Source organism: Salvelinus sp. IW2-2015, unplaced genomic scaffold, assembly GCF_002910315.2.
Source record: "Salvelinus sp. IW2-2015 unplaced genomic scaffold, ASM291031v2 Un_scaffold83, whole genome shotgun sequence".
NCBI classification, from domain to species: domain Eukaryota; kingdom Metazoa; phylum Chordata; class Actinopteri; order Salmoniformes; family Salmonidae; genus Salvelinus; species Salvelinus sp. IW2-2015.
The window spans coordinates 4834050-4850746 of NW_019942514.1; the positions used below are offsets into that span (position 1 = coordinate 4834050).

Here is a 16697-nt window from a genome sequence, read left to right on the forward strand (position 1 = left end):
GAGAGGAGGGAAATATGTGTGGAGCAAAGCTGACATGCGGCTCGAGTGGTGATCCACACATTATAATCAGCTATTGCTACACTTCTGTATGTATTTTCTGTATGTTTTTCTATAAAAATAGTTCCCGCCTGTATAACTGCACTTTACACTTAAATATTTATGATATTCTAAAAGTTATGTTGGAATCTTTTACTGCTATATGTTGAGGCGTTTGAGTACCTTTAATTAGTAGTAAAATCACACAACACAGCTATTCTACAGGGACAACTATTCAATCACTCACTATCCCACAAGGTAATACTAACTTTTTGTATGCCCAGTTTTGTTTGAATTTTCTTATATACCCTGTTATCCAAATGTGTTTACATGTTCTATTCACCAACCAAGAGGCTTATTTGCACTTTCATTCAGCATTTGGAATTTAGCACTTGATTGAAGTGTAGGGAATTTATGAATTGCAGTGTTACATCTCTCTGTGTTTGTAATGTATCTCAAATAAATACAAAATTCTGACATTGCATGATACAGAATGATGTTTGTTAATCACAATCTATTTACAGTAAGCACATTTATTCAGTATCTTATCAGGTTTGTTGCCATACAACCATTCCAATTTTAAGAGGCGACTACTGTAGCCTAAAGTTATATGCTCTTGTTCTCCATGCATTTCAGTTTTCTGTAAATGTAATTTTTTGGGGGGGGTTTACCTTTATTTAACTAGGCAAGTCAGTTAAGAACACATTTTTATTTACAATGACGGCCTAGGAACAGTGGGTTAACTGCCTTGTTCAGAATTACAGAATATTACCTTGTCAGCTCGGGGATTCAATCTAGCAACCTTTCGGTTACTGGCCCAATGCTCTAACCACTAGGCTACCTGCTGCCCCAGTGTGTTGTAGGCCTACTGTAGCCTAAATGTGCAGTAAATGTGTATTGGGATAACTCAAATCCCCACCCCTGATAAGATTGCTCACTGGATCACTATGAGGATGGGTTCCCTTGGGACTGACATAATGTCTCTGTTTACGACAGTATGTTGTAATCATTTCTTGATCTGTAGATTCTTAATGGGACAATAGTCAGTCCCCTGATAAAAACCTATTATATTAAGCAGACCTATAGGCTTACCTCTGTTGCTACTGAAGCTGAATACCTGCATCAAGTAAAGCTTKATTTTCTTTCCTTGTTTTCCTTTTTTCATATTCTTCTTTCTGTTCTAAAACATTAGACATTTCCTTCCTTGCTAGTGCTATGCTGATCAATGTTAGTGCTTTCCTACAGTAAACACCRTTTTTCCATTTATTGATATTGGTCCATAATTTAGCAAAAAATAAAATAAAAGAATGCCAAGAGTGTACAAAGGGGTCATCAAGGCAAAGGGTGGCTATATTGAAGAATCTCAACGATAAAATATGTTTTGATTTATTTATCACTTTTTTGGTTACTATATGATTCCATATGTGTTGTTTCATAGTTTTGATGTCTTCACTACTTTTCTACAATGTAGAAAWTAGTAAAAATAAAGAAAAACCCTGGAATGAGAAGGTGTGTCCAAACTTTTGACTGGCACTGTATACATAAATATATAAACTCAGCAAAAAAAGAAACATCCRTTTTTCAGGACCCTGTCTTTCAWAGATCATTCGTACAAATCAAAATAACTTCACAGATCTTCATTGTAAAGGGTTTAYACACTGTTTCCRATGCTTGTTCAATAAACCATAAACAATTAATGAACATGCACCTGTAGAATGGTCGTTAATACACTAACAGCTTACAGACGGTAGGCAATTAAGGTCACAGTTATGAAAACTTTGGACACTAAAGAGGCCTTTCTACTGACTCTGAAAAACACAGAAAGATGCCCAGGGTCCCTGCTCATCTGCGTGAATGTGCCTTAGGCATGCTGCAAGGAGGCATGAGGACTGCAGATGTGGCCAGGGCAATACATTGCAATGTCCGTACTGTGAGACACCTAAGACAGCGCTACAGGGAGACAGGACGGACAGCTGATCATTCTCGCAGTGGCAGACCACGTGTAACAACACCTGCACAGGATCGGTATATCCGAACATCACACCTGCAGGACAGGTACAGGATGGCAAAAACAACTGCCCGAGTTACACCAGAGAACGCAATCCCTCCATCAGTGCTCAGACTGTCCGCAATAGGCTGAGAGAGGCTGGACTGGGGGCTTGGAGGCCTGTTGTAAGGCAGGTCCTCACCAGACATCACCGGCAACAATGTCGCCTATTGGCACAAACCCACCGTCGCTGGACCAGACAGGACTGGCAAAAAGTGCACTTCATTGACGAGTCGTGGTTTTGTCTCACCAGGGGTGCTGGTCGGATTTGCGTTTATCATCGAAGGAATAAGCGTTACACTGAGGCCTGTACTCTGGAGCTGGATCGATTTGAAGGTGGAGGGTCCGTCATGGTCTGGGGAAGTGTGTCACAGCATCATCGGACTTATATATACACTGCTCAAAAAAATAAAGGGAACACTTAAACAACACAATGTAACTCCAAGTCAATCACACTTCTGTGAAATCAAACTGTCCACTTAGGAAGCAACACTGATTGACAATAAATTTCACATGCTGTTGTGCAAATGGAATAGACAAAAGGTGGAAATTTTAGGCAATTAGCAAGACACCCCCAATAAACGAGTGGTTCTGCAGGAGGTGACCACAGACCATTCTCAGTTCCTATGCTTCCTGGCTGAGTTTTGGTCACTTTTGAATGCTGGCGGTGCTTTCACTTTAGTGGTAGCATGAGACGGAGTCTACAACCCATACAAGTGGCTCAGGTAGTGCAGCTCATCCAGGTATGCACATCAATGCGAGCTGTGGCAAGAAGGTTTGCTGTGTCTGTCAGCGTAGTGTCTAGAGCATGAGGCGCTACCAGGAGACAGGCCAGTACACAGGAGACGTGGAGGAGGCCGTAGGAGGGCAACAACCCAGCAGCAGGACCGCTACCTCCGCCTTTGTGCAAGGAGGAGCAGGTGGAGCACTGCCAGAGCCCTGCAAAATGACCTCCAGCAGGCCACAAATGTGCATGTGTCTGCTCAAACGGTCAGACTCCATGAGGGTGGTATGAGGGCCTGACGTCCACAGGTGGGGGTTGTGCTTACAGCCCACACGTGCAGGACGTTTGGCATTTGCCAGAGAACACCAAGATTGGCAAATTCGCCACTGGCGCCCTGTGCTCTTCACAGATGAAAGCAGGTTCACACTGAGCACATGAGCACGTGACAGACGTGACAGAGTCTGGAGACGCCGTGGAGAACGTTCTGCTGCCTGCAACATCCTCCAGCATGACCGGTTTGGCGGTGGTCAGTCATGGTGTGGGGTGGCATTTCTTTGGGGGGCCGCACAGCCCCTCCATGTGCTCGCCAGAGGTAGCCTGACTGCCATTAGGTACCGAGATGAGATCCTCAGACCCTTGTGAGACCATATGCTGGTGCGATTGGCCCTGGGTTCCTCCTAATGCAAGACAATGCTAGACCTCATGTGGCTGGAGGTGGTCAGCAGTTCCTGCAAGAGGAAGGCATTGATGCTATGGACTGGCCCGCCCGTTCCCCAGACCTGAATCCAATTGAGCACATCTGGGACATCATGTCTCGCTCCATCCACCAACGCCACGTTGCACCACAGACTGTCCAGGAGTTGGGGATGCTTTAGTCCAGGTCTGGGAGGAGATCCTCAGGAGACCACCGCCACCTCATCAGGAGCATGCCCAGGCGTTGTAGGGAGGTCATACAGGCACGTGGAGGCCACACACACTACTGAGCCTCATTTTGACTTGTTTTAAGGACATTACATCAAAGTTGGATCAGCCTGTAGTGTGGTTTTCCACTTTAATTTTGAGTGTGACTCCAAATCCAGACCTCCATGGTTGATACAATTTGATTACATTGATCATTTTTGTGTGATTTTGTTTCAGCAAGTTCACTATGTAAAGAAAAAAGTATTTAATAAGAATATTTCATTCATTCAGATCTAGGATGTGTTATTTTAGTGTTCAGTGTATTTTTTTGAGCAGTGTATATATATATACCATTAGGGGAGCCTACACCCTAAACGTAATGGGATGGGGTGGTGGGTTTTGGGAGATAATGTATAGGTGCAGGGTTAGATGATGGTGCAATTTAAGTGTTTCCTATTCCCCTTTTCCCTTTTTGGGGGGTGACCGAAACGTGCAGTGCGCACGATCTGTGAAAGGCAGCAAGCAATACGCAACACAGCGTCTAGTCTGCCGGAAAGACACACGAAGAAGAAGAAGTCAACAGAACCGTTAKCATTCACAGACATTTACAGTCATTCCAGTGCGTCGGCCGCGAAAATCATGAAGACAACAATTAGCTTTTTGGCCATAATTTAATACAGTTTAGTGATAGGTATAAGGTTAGCAGTGTGSTTATGGTTAGGTTCAAAATCACATTTTTAGAATATAAATCGTAGAATTGGGCGGGGTTTATGGCTTTGGTAACTGGTGACGATTTGTGTAGTGCTGCAGGGCATTTTCAAGGTAAACACATCACCTTGTGACATTCACAATATTATGTGCAGAGATAAGCTCGGTTTGTGTTATGTGAGCAAACGGTTTCGATGCGGGTAAAGGGGACGTTCTGGACGTTGCAAGTGAGTCCTCAGTATTTTCACATGCAGCTACTATACTGTAGCTGTCAGTCGATAGTGCTTGTCAGCTGTGGTGCTGCTTTCGTTACCCACATAACGGTAGTCGTTGTTTGCATTGAATATCATATTCGTTTCTTTCCAGGTGATACATGGTCGAATCTTTCAGATACATTCATGGATTCATTTAGAATGTCAGTCACCACCAAAAACGATACTCTGTAACCTGCCTTTCACGATGCCTCTCGAGTAGCAGCTGGCTATCAGCCACCTACATCTTTCCAGGAGATAACCATTGAAGTTCTGCTTTCATCGCTCCTGAAGTAATTTCCTAACCAAGAGGACTGCGCTGTCACAAAAGGCCAGGTAATATTTGTTTATTTCCAACATGTGCACCGAGATGTAATGTTCACACGACAGTTCTCCTTGCGCTGTGTTTCTCGTACAGGCGAGGCTACACTGTTTTTGTAACATTATCTTGTAATAAGCTGAGGGACAATTTTGAACGAATTTGCTTTGCAATATAGGCTTACATTGTTATCGCAATTCAAGCTGAAATATCCCTCACCTTTTACACTGTACAGGTAGATTACAGTAGCATCCCACTGGGCAAAAACTGGTTGAATCAACGTTGTTTCCAGGTCATTTCATTGATGACGTTGAATCAACGTGGAAAACTGATTGGATTTACAAAAAGTCATACATCTGTGACCAGTGGGATAGTCTTGGTGCAGGAAAATAGTGTTTAATAGCGTTGCAGCCTACTGTAGGCTTTTTGTTATAAAATTAGGCCTATTGAAAATGAACTGAGAGGGTGCCAACATTAGGATTGGCTTTTGTTCTGCAATGACCTGTTGTTTAGTAAGCTCTTTTGCATTTGTCATTTGCTTGTCTTGTCTATACTCCGAGCTCTCTAATTCATTTAGCCACGACTCTATTTGTCGATCCACTCAGGTGGTGACAACTGTTATGATTTTATGAGCTGCTGCTCTCTGTTGTTGACACTGCAGCCACCTTATCATTATCCCAAGTACAGCGCTCCTCGGCAACCACGAGACTGATACAGTGCTGATATCCGCTAGGCTGCTAGTTTTTTGTTGAATATGATGCACAGCTAGTTGAACGTACGTACGCCCCCACCTTAAAACATTTTTGAGTCTAATATCCCCCTGGGTTGTTGTTCTAGTGAGTGTCATCACCCAGAATAAGGTAACATTAAATGCTATATAGTGGTACTATAAAAATGAATATCAAAGATTCTAGATAAAGTTAATCCATGATATTCTTCAAGGTAAACCTATTGAAACACAAAAGATCATTGATGGCACAGTAACACTGCAGAGGTTAATTTCAATATTAATCTCAACCTGTGTTGTTTAGACTGGTTGACTGCTCTTTGTGGGCACCAAAATGTCATCTTGTGCCTTGCCATGGCAGTTCCATTTAAAGATACAATATCTAACTTTTTGGACTACCTGACCAAATTCACATAGAAATATGAGTTATAGATCTTTCATTCCTGTTGAAAGCAASTCTAAGAAGAGGTAGATCTGTTTTGTGTGTCATTTCTATGCTTCCRGTTTAGAAGTTTCATTTTTGCATCTTTTTCTTTCCGTTTTGTACACCAGCTTCAAGCAGCTGAATATACATCATTTTTGTTTTTGGAAAATATATTTTACAGTGGTTTAGATGGTACAATGGTACGCAATGACTGCTTGTTTTGTCACATAAACTGAAATTAGGCGAACTATTTCAATTTTAGCAACCAGGAAATAGCGGTGTGATTTATGCATAGTGCATCTTTAAATCAGCTAGATAACCTCAGTGGTTAAGATTATGCCTAGACATGAAATCCTGCTACTGAACAAAGAGCATGTCTGCACAGTCACGGTCAAGGCTGAGAACACATTGTTATACTGTACATACATGCCCATTTCTCTCTCACCATCACTGCTCTTATCTGGCCCATGCTCTACAATTGATTATTTTRCCCTTAAATGATTCTGTATTGTATCAAACACTTCAAAGGTTAAGTAAATACAGCCTCGCAGACAGGCATGCAAAGTGATGGAGTTTCCATTTTTCTTATTCCTAGTCGAATGAGGCAGGCATTCCCATTAGGGAACAAAACACATCCAACTCCATGGCCAAAGGTTTTCTCGTTAAGAAAAATGATTGTTCTGAGATGAATGGTTGTATTGAAATGCGTTCACTGAGTGACAAGCCACTCTCAGGGGGGAAATGGACCTGGATTTGCATGAGAGGAAGATGGATGTGTTTTTCAATGGWTGTGATATGCTGGTTATGAGAGGCAGGCTGAGAACCCACTGTACCTGCCAGCCTCTTGGGAACACAGTCAACATTGCACTCCCCAATCCCTCAGAACTGTGAGTCCTGCCTCAAGCATCCACCTTTACCAGCAGAAAGCCCAGGTGAATGATACTGACTGCGTCCTTGAGTATTCCTTTTCATTTAAACAGGCACTACATGTACCTGGGTGTGGGTGTGTGTGTGTTATGTTGGCTTCAAACAGCACAAGCCTCCTTTTCAGTAATAAGTACATGGGCATTTCGCAATGTGCGTCCAAGCATTTTATGGCCGTTGACCTTGGCTTGGCGTGTTTTTAAAAGACTGCTAGTGAATGATTAGGTAATTTCCATGTAAAAGGACCCATGAGCACCAACGTGAATCTTAAAGGAACATAACACATTTAGTGTCAAATGAAAGCTAAGAGTCTATATGTTGGTGAAATTAAGGCATACATCCGTTTTTCAACCAATTTTCATCCTAAACATTTTCAATAAGCAGCTTTGATTTTTTGTCACACAGACGGAAAATGGGTCTTTAAAAAAACATTACTAGAAAACGTCTAAAAAGGTGTAAGAAATCAAAACACAATCAATCATGTTTAAGTAAAGCCCCCTGCCAACTAATATCAACATTTATATTTAGTTTTGCAGAAATTATTTGCCTTCTGTAAATGTAAAAAATATTTCACTAACTGTTTAGTAGTCTTATGGCTTGGGCGTAGAAGCTGTTCAGAGTCCGGTTGGTTCCAGACTTGCTGCATTGTTACCGCTTGCCGTACGGTAGCAGAGAGAACAGTCTATGACTTTGGTGGCTGGAGTCTGATAGTTTTTAGGGCCTTCCTCGGACACCGCCTGGTATAGAGGTCCTGGATGGCAGGGAGCTCGGCCTCAGTGATGTACTGGGCCGTACGCACTACCCTCTGTAGCGCCTTGTGGTCGGATGCCAAGCAGTTGCCATACCAAGCGGTGGTGCAGCAAGTCAAGATGCTCTCAATGGTGCAGCTGTAGACCTTTTTTAGGACCTGAGGGCCAATAGCAATTTCTTTTCTGCCACCTGTGGGGGAAGAGGCGTTGTCATGCCTTCTTCACAACTCTGGTGTGTGTGAGTACCATGATAATTCCTTAGTGATGTGGACACCGAAGAACTTGAGGCTCTCGTCCCGATCCACTACAGGCCCGTCGGCATGGATGGAGGTGTGCTCAGCCCTCTGTTTCCTGTAGTCCATGATCAGCTCCTTTGTCTTGCTGACATTGAGGGAGAGGTTAGCACCACACTGCCAGGTCACTGACTTCTTCTCTGTAGGCTGTCTCATCGTCATCGGTGGTCAGGCCAACCACCGTCGTGTCGTCGGCAAACTTAATGATGGTGTTACAGTCGTGCGTGGCCATGCAGTCATGGGTGGCCCCCGTGTTGAGGGTTAGTGTGGCGAATGGGTTGTTTTCCTACTCTCACCACCTGGGGTTGGCCCGTCAGGAAGTCCAGGATCCAGTTGCAGAGGTAGGTGTTCAGTCCCAGGGTCCTGATTGAGTCAGTTGAGCACTGAGCTATAGTCAATGAACAGCATTCTCACGTAGGTGTTCCTCTTGTCCAGGTGGGAGAGGGCTGTATGGAGTTGAGTAGAGATTGCGTCGTTTGTAGATCTGTTGGGGCGGTATGTGAATTTCAAAGCCTTTCATGGCTACAGATAGTCATTCAGACATGTTACTTTGGCATTCTTGGGCACAGAGACTACGGTGGTCTGCTTGAAACATGTAGATATTACAGACTTGGTCAAGAAGACACTTGCCAGCAAGGCAGCGCATGCTCTGAGTCCTGGTAATCCGTTTGTGCCCGCGGCCTTGTGAATGTTAACCTTAACCTGTTTTAACTTACTCACATCGGCTATGGAGAGCGAGATCACAGTCATCCGGAACCGCTATTGCTCTCATGCATGGTTCAGTGTTGCTTGCCTCGATTCAAGCATAGCGTCACTGGGCAGCTCGCAGCTGGGTTTCCCTTTGTTATTCGTGAAAGTTTGCAAGCCCTGCCTCATCCAACGAGTGTCAGAGCCTGCGTAGTAGAATTCTATCTTAGTGCTGTATTGACGTTTTAACTGTTTGATGGCTCGTTGGACGTCGTAGTGGGATTTCTTATAAGTGTCCGGATTAGTGTCCCGCTCTTTGAAAGCAGCAACTCTAGCCTTTAACTCAGTGCAGATTTTGCCTGTAATCCGTGGCTTCTTATAGGGATATGTATGTACAGTACGGTCATTGTGGGGAGGACGTCATCTATGCACTTATCATTGAAGCCYGTGACTGATGTGGTAAATTCCTAAATGTTATCGGATGAATCCCAGAACATATTCCAGTCTGTGCTAGCGAAACAGTCTTGTAGCTTAGCATCTCTACTGTATTGTACTGAACTCTACTTTAATTTACTGTACTTTACTATACTCTGTTGAACTCTACTGTACTCTGATGTCAACTTGTGAAATATACATTGAACAAAAATATAAACACAACATGTAAAATGTTGGTTCCATGTTTCATGAMCTAAAATAAAATGTTCCTTACGCACAAAAAGCTTATTTCTCTGAAGTGTTGTGCACAAATTAGTTTACATCCATGTTAGTGAGCATTTATCATTTGCCAATATAATCCATCCACCTGACAGGTAATGCATATAAAGTAACCTGATTTAAATAGCATGATCACTACACAGGTGCACCTTGTGCTGGGGGAAAATAAAAGGCCACCCTAAAATACAGTTTTGTCACACATCACAATGCCACAGATGTGTCAAGTTTTGAGGGAGTGTGCAAATGGCATGCTGAATGCAGGAATGTCCGCCAGAGCTGTTGCCAGATAATTGAATGTACATTTCTCTACCATAAGCGACCTAGAGAATTTTTCAGTATTCCAACCAGCCTCACAACCGCAGACCACGTGTAACCACATCAGCCCAGGACCTCCACATCTGGCTTCTTCACCCCCGGGATCGTCTAAGACCAGCCTCCCGGACAGTTGAAGAAACTGTGGATTTGCACATCCGAAGAATRTTTGCACAAACTGTCAGAAACCGTATCAGGGAAGCTCATCTGAGTGCTCGTRGTCCTCACCAGGGTCTTGACCTGACTGCAGTTCGGCGTTGTAACCAACTTCAGTGGGCAAATGTTGACTGGTTTTCTGATCCACTTCCCTACCTATTTTTTATTTTAGGTCTCTGTGACCAACAGATGCATATCTGTATTCCCAGTCATGTGAAATCCATAGATTAGGGCCCAATTTATTTCAATTGACTGATTTCCTTGTGAACTGTAACTCAGTAAAATCTTTGAAATTGTTGCATGTTGCGTTTTATAATTGTTCTGTGTAGATGTCTATGATTGGTACAGATTTGGTCCGGTCTGGGCCAACCATATGTGGTCTTGTTTGAGGGTGGAGCTCAATAGATTAAAAGCCAGTGTGTAGAATAATACCATGCAAAATAAGGATATTTTTCTYCCTTTGTGTACCTATTCAGCATACATCACCATGAAGAGAATGACATTCATAGTTATGCATTTCTTAGGACCCATGATACCATTCTGTTAACGGGTCGTGAACCACTTCACTTACTGTAGTTCAATAACTAAAATATATATATTTTTTCTAACTCAAGGTGTGACGTCACAGCTGACACCCCATTCTTTCTGCAGACATCTTTGAATCTTAATTCAGAGCAGAAATGGAAGAGTTTTTCGAAAACGCATTCGCCTAAAAAATAAACTGCCCGAGATGTTACTGTCATTCTGTTACCAAACTTTACTCTGCACTGTTCCTCAAGTGGCAATTGTTAAAAGTAGTTGTCTGAAATACTTTTTTTGGGGGGAGGGTGAGTCTCATCACTCTGTGGAAGTGCCCATTAGTTGCTCCGTTTCGAAGAAGGGAGCCTCTCATGTTGTTTTTGAATGAAGGGATTTATGACTGTTGTACTTTAAAGCTGGATCCATAGCGGTGAAACAACAAAGATGTTACTTCAAACAGCTTTAACTCAATTATAATGTATTGGTCATCGTCACTAGATAAACATTTAGGGCGTTACTTTGCCATAAGCAGAAAAAACTATCCCTCTGATATGGTATTTGTTTATAGAAATACCATATCAATGTTATTCGTGACTGGGCAATTGTAGCATGCTGAAATTGTGGGTATGCTTGTACCATGCACTGGACTACCCGATGGGAGTTACGGTTGCCACATTTGATCGTGCTGCATTCACATAAGTATGGAGGGAGTAACTGAAAACACTGCTCCTCACGCCTTAACACAGAATTGGAATGCCATGAATCTGTTTAGTGCCATTTAAACTTGTTACTCATGTAAGTAGCTCAGGCTGCTTGTGACTGCATGCACAACCATTCCAGAAATGTGACACACGTTCAGTTTTAACAGAAGCAGTTACCGGCTAATAAATGCCTAATTACCTTCAGTTCTTCATTGCCAGGGCCTAAAACTGTTTTTTTTGTTGTTGCCCCAACCAGGCTGTGTTGCTGCACAAGGTGGGATATAACGTTAGGATGTMTGTTTCTTTATGCATTACCAGACATGAAACAAAATGGCAGAAATACTTTGAAAACAGCTACTGCAGCAATTKTTTTGCTAATAATCACAACTTGCACGTGACTGCTTATACTTGACTTTTGACAATTTTTTWAATGAAATGTTTGCACTGTAGAGCCCTGACTGACCACCCTGCGACAGGGCTGGTGAATTAGACATTCTTACATTCATGCTAACCTCTCACCATTACCATTAACAGYAGGTTAGCATTTTTTGAGCAGGGCCTAATTTTAGGCCATTACCTTGTAAATGCTTTTAGGCCGGCTGGGAGAGAAAGTTAGAAGACAACTATCATACCCCCCCCCAAAATGCTTAACCTTCCCTGTTATTGGTAATAGTGAGAGGTTAGCATGTTTTGGGGGTATGATCTTTGCCTCTCATCACTATTCACAATTAATTCATGATTATTCATAATCATTGTAGGCTCCACATTAATGTAGAAGTGTTAAACACATTCTGTTCTTATCTACAATGAAAGTGACTCAAATGACCCTACATTATTTACCATTAATTTCTATTGGGCACAACATAATCTGAAACACAAGCTAGGTGTAGTCAGTCACAAGCTAGGTGTAGTCAGTCACAAGCTAGATGTTGTCATTCTGTGCTGGGAATATGCGACCAAATACTTTTGACTACTTTAATACACTAGAAGTGAATTTGTCCAAATACTTATGACACCTTCAAATGGGGGACTAGATTCATAAAGTGCTTTCATTTCAAACGGTAAAACAGATATGTATGAAAATACCTTAAAATAAAAGGTGACATTCTGTACTGTCACCTCATTTGAACACATTGGATCTCAAATCCAAAATACTGGGGTATAAACCCAAATTAAAAGTTCTAGCTTTAGTGTCCAAATAAATACGTAGTGGAGTGTACACTAATACTGCTGCGGTGGAGTTTAAAGTAGTAGTACACCCTTACAATGGATACGCACTTCACACATTTTCAGGAGAACTACAAACCTGAACCTTTCGAACATGATGCCTGTATGCCTGGGCTTTGATTCCTGTGTGATTTTTAAATAAAAAGGCAATAGGCTTGCTTGATAGGCTACGATAAAGAACCATTAAAGTGAGCAATATATATCGTACGCTTATGTAATTCCACTGGAGAAAATCGGGAATGCTTTGATCAGATAAATGAATGTGTTAGTCGTAACCGCCCTTAAAGCCCACACTCCCTCCCTATTAAGTCAGTCACCATGGTGTTTTGTCTCTCCCTTTTTGATATGGTAAGTCGGAGACCTTGCTCTTTTGAATGTTCCTTACTTGAAGCGAGTGTGTTCTGTCTATCTACAGGCTCAATTGTGTCCGTGCATTCAACAAAACAAACAGGATGTGTGTGTGTGTTTCCTTAGGTACTTTTCACTTCCTCTCTCTCCATCTCTAGCCCTCCGTGTTTCAGTCAGTTTTCTTCCATTTGGTGCCTAATGATTATGACCCAGGCCTTAAGTGTATAAGTCAGTCTGTGGTCGACACCAGAGAGGGCCGCAGAACTAGTCTGGGGAAAAGGGGGAGATGAGAAGTACAATGTGCTGGTTCATCATTTTTTTTCGGACTTGGATTCTGAAATAGGGTGTGGGGAGATGTGAGCCAACATGCTGCGTACGGTGTTATCGCAGGCTGCCTAGGCCCATAGGGAGAGAGTTAAGGAGAAGTACATTTTATCAATGTCAGACAACAGCAAATGTGTTTCCACAGACTAGGGGAGCATGTTTAGCAGCATTGTATTTACCAGTATGTCGTAAGGCCTTTCAGTATGTACAGCGTGATCAATAGAGCTTGCATCTGTTTTAATGGACAATAGTATGCAAATGGAGATTACATTCCATCTGAAAGACCTTTTACTCTGCCGTTGGGTTTACTGTGTGGTGAACTGCTAGGTAGTTGGGATGGCCCAGTGTGGCCTTGCTGGATCTCATTCAAGCCACATGGAAGTGTTTACCCGGATGAGGGGGTTGGGCTCAGTGAGACTCAGTGCCCACTCAGTCAGTCTTCCCACTGATTATCCGTGAAGTGCTGTGTTGGGAAAATCAGAAAGTGCCTTAAACGTGTCAGTCCCATGGTACGGGTGCCGGGATGACACAAAGGATGTCTTTATCTGTGACCGTGTCCTTTTGTTAGAGAGCTTTCACTGTCACTGCATATTTTTTTTTTACGGTTAGAAGTTTTGAAATTCCTGTCAATTTACCAAACAGCATTATGCTTGAGAAAATAACCCTGTGCCATGCCCTTTGGATTAAACTCTCTCTCCCCCTCCCCCTCTGTCTTTACCCCTCTGTGTGTCATTCAATTCAATTTGAGGGCTTTATTGGCATGGGAAACATATGTTAAGTATATAATTAACACAATAATCTCTCTCGGTCTCTCTCTCTCTATATCTGTGTCTCTCTCTTTCCCTCTGTTTCTCTGTCTCTCTGTCTCTCTCCCACACTCACACTGTCTCTGTCTCTCTTTCTCTTTGTCTCTCTCCATTTCTCCTTGTCTCTCTCTCTCTATATAAATCTATCTCTATATATCTGTCGCTCTCTCTGTGTGTATATATATTATCTGTGTGTGTGTGTCTCTCTCTCTCTCCTTCTGTTTTTGTCTCTATATATATTTATCCCTGTCTCTGTGTCCCTCTCTCTCCATATCTGTCTCTCTCTGTTTTTCTTTGTCTCTGTTTGTCTCTCTCTCTTATTCCCACTTTATCTGCACCCCTCTCTCTCTCTCTCTCTGTCTCCCCCTTATATATCTCTCTGTGGTGAAATAGCATGGTGTCTCGCCTGCCCAGGCACTTGTGGAATGCAGGTGATGATGATGTAACCGTCTCTGTCTCTGAGCCCAGTCAGGATGAGAGCCTCCCTCTTAGGAGTCCCTGAAAGGAAATATTCAACCATTTTGAATGTTATATTGTTTTTTTTATGTTGTTATATTGTCTATCGCTCAGAGATTCATGTTTTCATGTGTATCTGAGCTATTCGCCGTTCAAGCAGGCAGAAATARAGCCGGTATGACGAGTTTTACAGAACGACGGCACAAACAGCGTTAACTGTCATTCTGTTACCAACCTTTGCATCTGCACTGTTCTTCAAGTAAATGTGTTTCTGTCAAATGTTCAGTGGAAATTGTTCAAAGTAGTTATTGTGCATAGATGTGTATGGTTTGTTTAAATTGGCAATCATTTGCTTTTTGTTTGACGTACATTTTCAAGTGAAAAAATAAGAGTGTCATTGCTGCCTGGCAAAACGGTAAGGGAGTGACGATCTGATGCACCGTTTATGCCCTGGGTTTTTTGGTGCAATGGGAGAGAATGCACAGAATCTTCTTTAGTGTTGACATTGGTGTTAGAATGAGTTCGATTTGACCTACACTTTCATCTCAAATACGGAGGTTCTGATTAGCTGGGTCTAGGTATGCTTGTGTTTTACAGTCTAGTTGCTGCATGCTTATGTCAGTACATTTTGTCTTCACACAATTGTATGGTATGTTATCTTGAATGATGCTTTTATGTATTTTTACCCTTGTAGATCCGGTCTCATCCAGCTCTTTTCCCTAGCGTCAACATGTGGTCTAGCGTAGCTGTGCTGTATTGGCTTTTCCAGCCTCTGTGTGCGTGTGTGTCCGTCCCAGGGCTCTGGGAGAGTGTGAATCTGCTGACGTCTGAGAGGACGCTGAGGACACTGAGTCTGGAGGCAAAGGGGGAAGCAAGGCCAGTCACACGCTGGATGCTCTGGTCTGTGGAGTGTGTGCAGTACTTTGAGTGAGCTCTGTGTGTGAGAGCATCGAGCGCTGTGTGTGAACATACGATGTGCTAGCCGGTGTGCGTGATGACCGACAAGGCWTGCACAAGTCAACACAACAGGGGTGAGTAGGCACTCGGGGCAGACGCATTGTGACTGTGCCCACAGGGTTAAATGTGCATTAAGAACGAGTTCACAGTTATGGCATGCTCTCTGTCATGTAATGGAAAACAACATCTGCTTACAAAAGGCCCCAAAAAAGACAGGAAGTGAACCTATTTTGAATACATGTACTTAGAATGTATCCTTGTGGAGTGTTCTTGAAAGGATTTGCAAATGCGTACACGTCTCCTGACGTTACAGTGAAGGTACATACAGTTGAAGTCGGAAGTTTACATACACTTAGGTCGGGGTCATTAAAACTCGTTTTTCATCCACTCCACACATTTCTTGTCAACAAACTATAGTTTTGGCAAGTCGGTTAGGACATGTACTTTGTGCATGACACAAGTCATTTTTCCAACAATTGTTTAGACAGATTATTTCACTTATAATTCACTGTATCACAATTCCAGTGGGTCAGAAGTTTACATGCACTAAGTTGACTGTGCCTTTAAACAGCTTGGAAAATTCCAAAAAAGGTCATGGCTTTAGAAGCTTCTGATAGGACCAATTGACATCATTTGAGTCAATTGGAGGTGTACCTGTGGATGTATTTCAAGCCTACCTTCAACCAGTGCCTCTTGTTGACATCATGGGAAAATCTAAAGAAACAGCCAAGACCTCAGAAAAACAATGTAGACTCCACAAGTCTGGTTCATCCTTGGGAGCAATTTCCAAACGCCTGAAGGTACACGTTCATCTGTACAAACAATAGGTCGCAAGTATAAACACCATGACAACGCAGCCTCATACCGCTCAGGAAGGAGACCGTTCTGTCTCCTTCGATGTGCCAGAGCCGCCACCGGACAGGATCTGCCAGAGCCGCCAACACAAGACAGGATCTGCAGAAAGCCGTTCCAGCAAGCCATGAGCGTCGAGAGCCGGTCAAGCCAGCCATGAGCGTCCGAGAAGCCTGGATCAGCCAGCGCATGAAGCGCTCTTGAAGCGCTGGCTCAGCACGATTGCAATGAGATGCGGTGCCAGAAGGAAGCCGTCTGCCAGCCAATGATCACCAGTCAAGAGTGACCGCAGCCACCACAGCAAGAAGGACCTATGGTTGGGGAGGTGATGGAGAGCCTTGGTGCAAGCCAGGCCTAATGAGCGTACGAGATGCCGTCAGACCACAGTATGTGAGCGTCAGAAAGAGCCAGTGCAGCCAGTCCTCCTCATGTAGCGTCGAGAAAGCCGTCAGCCAGCTACATGAGCGTCGAGAGCCGTTCATGCAACCCCTGCCAGATGATGCGTCCTCAGATTCGTCAGGTCAGCAACTGAGCTG

The 16697-nt window shown here is 43.1% G+C and overlaps 2 protein-coding genes across 4 annotated transcripts in view; both read left to right on the forward strand.

Annotated features, from left to right (window-relative positions):
* LOC112068106 (S-adenosylmethionine-dependent nucleotide dehydratase RSAD2-like) overlaps nucleotides 1-1544 on the forward strand; it is a 4280-nt gene extending 2736 nt beyond the window's left edge. The window contains 1 exon segment of the mRNA XM_024135146.2: nucleotides 1-1544. This exon segment is cut by the window's left edge and continues 14 nt beyond it. Coding sequence (XP_023990914.1) covers nucleotides 1-52 — 52 coding nt within the window. The 3' untranslated portion in view covers nucleotides 53-1544.
* A 2704-nt stretch (nucleotides 1545-4248) lies between these two features.
* rnf144aa (ring finger protein 144aa) overlaps nucleotides 4249-16697 on the forward strand; it is a 60687-nt gene continuing 48238 nt past the window's right edge. The window contains exons 1-2 of one of the 3 annotated variants that reach the window (XM_024135147.2): nucleotides 4249-4642; nucleotides 4782-5002. The gene's annotated coding sequence lies outside the window, so the exon portion shown is untranslated. Of the gene's footprint in view, nucleotides 5003-16697 lie in introns of all 3 variants that reach the window. The other 2 variants (XM_024135148.2, XM_024135149.2) reach the window with 2 other exon arrangements.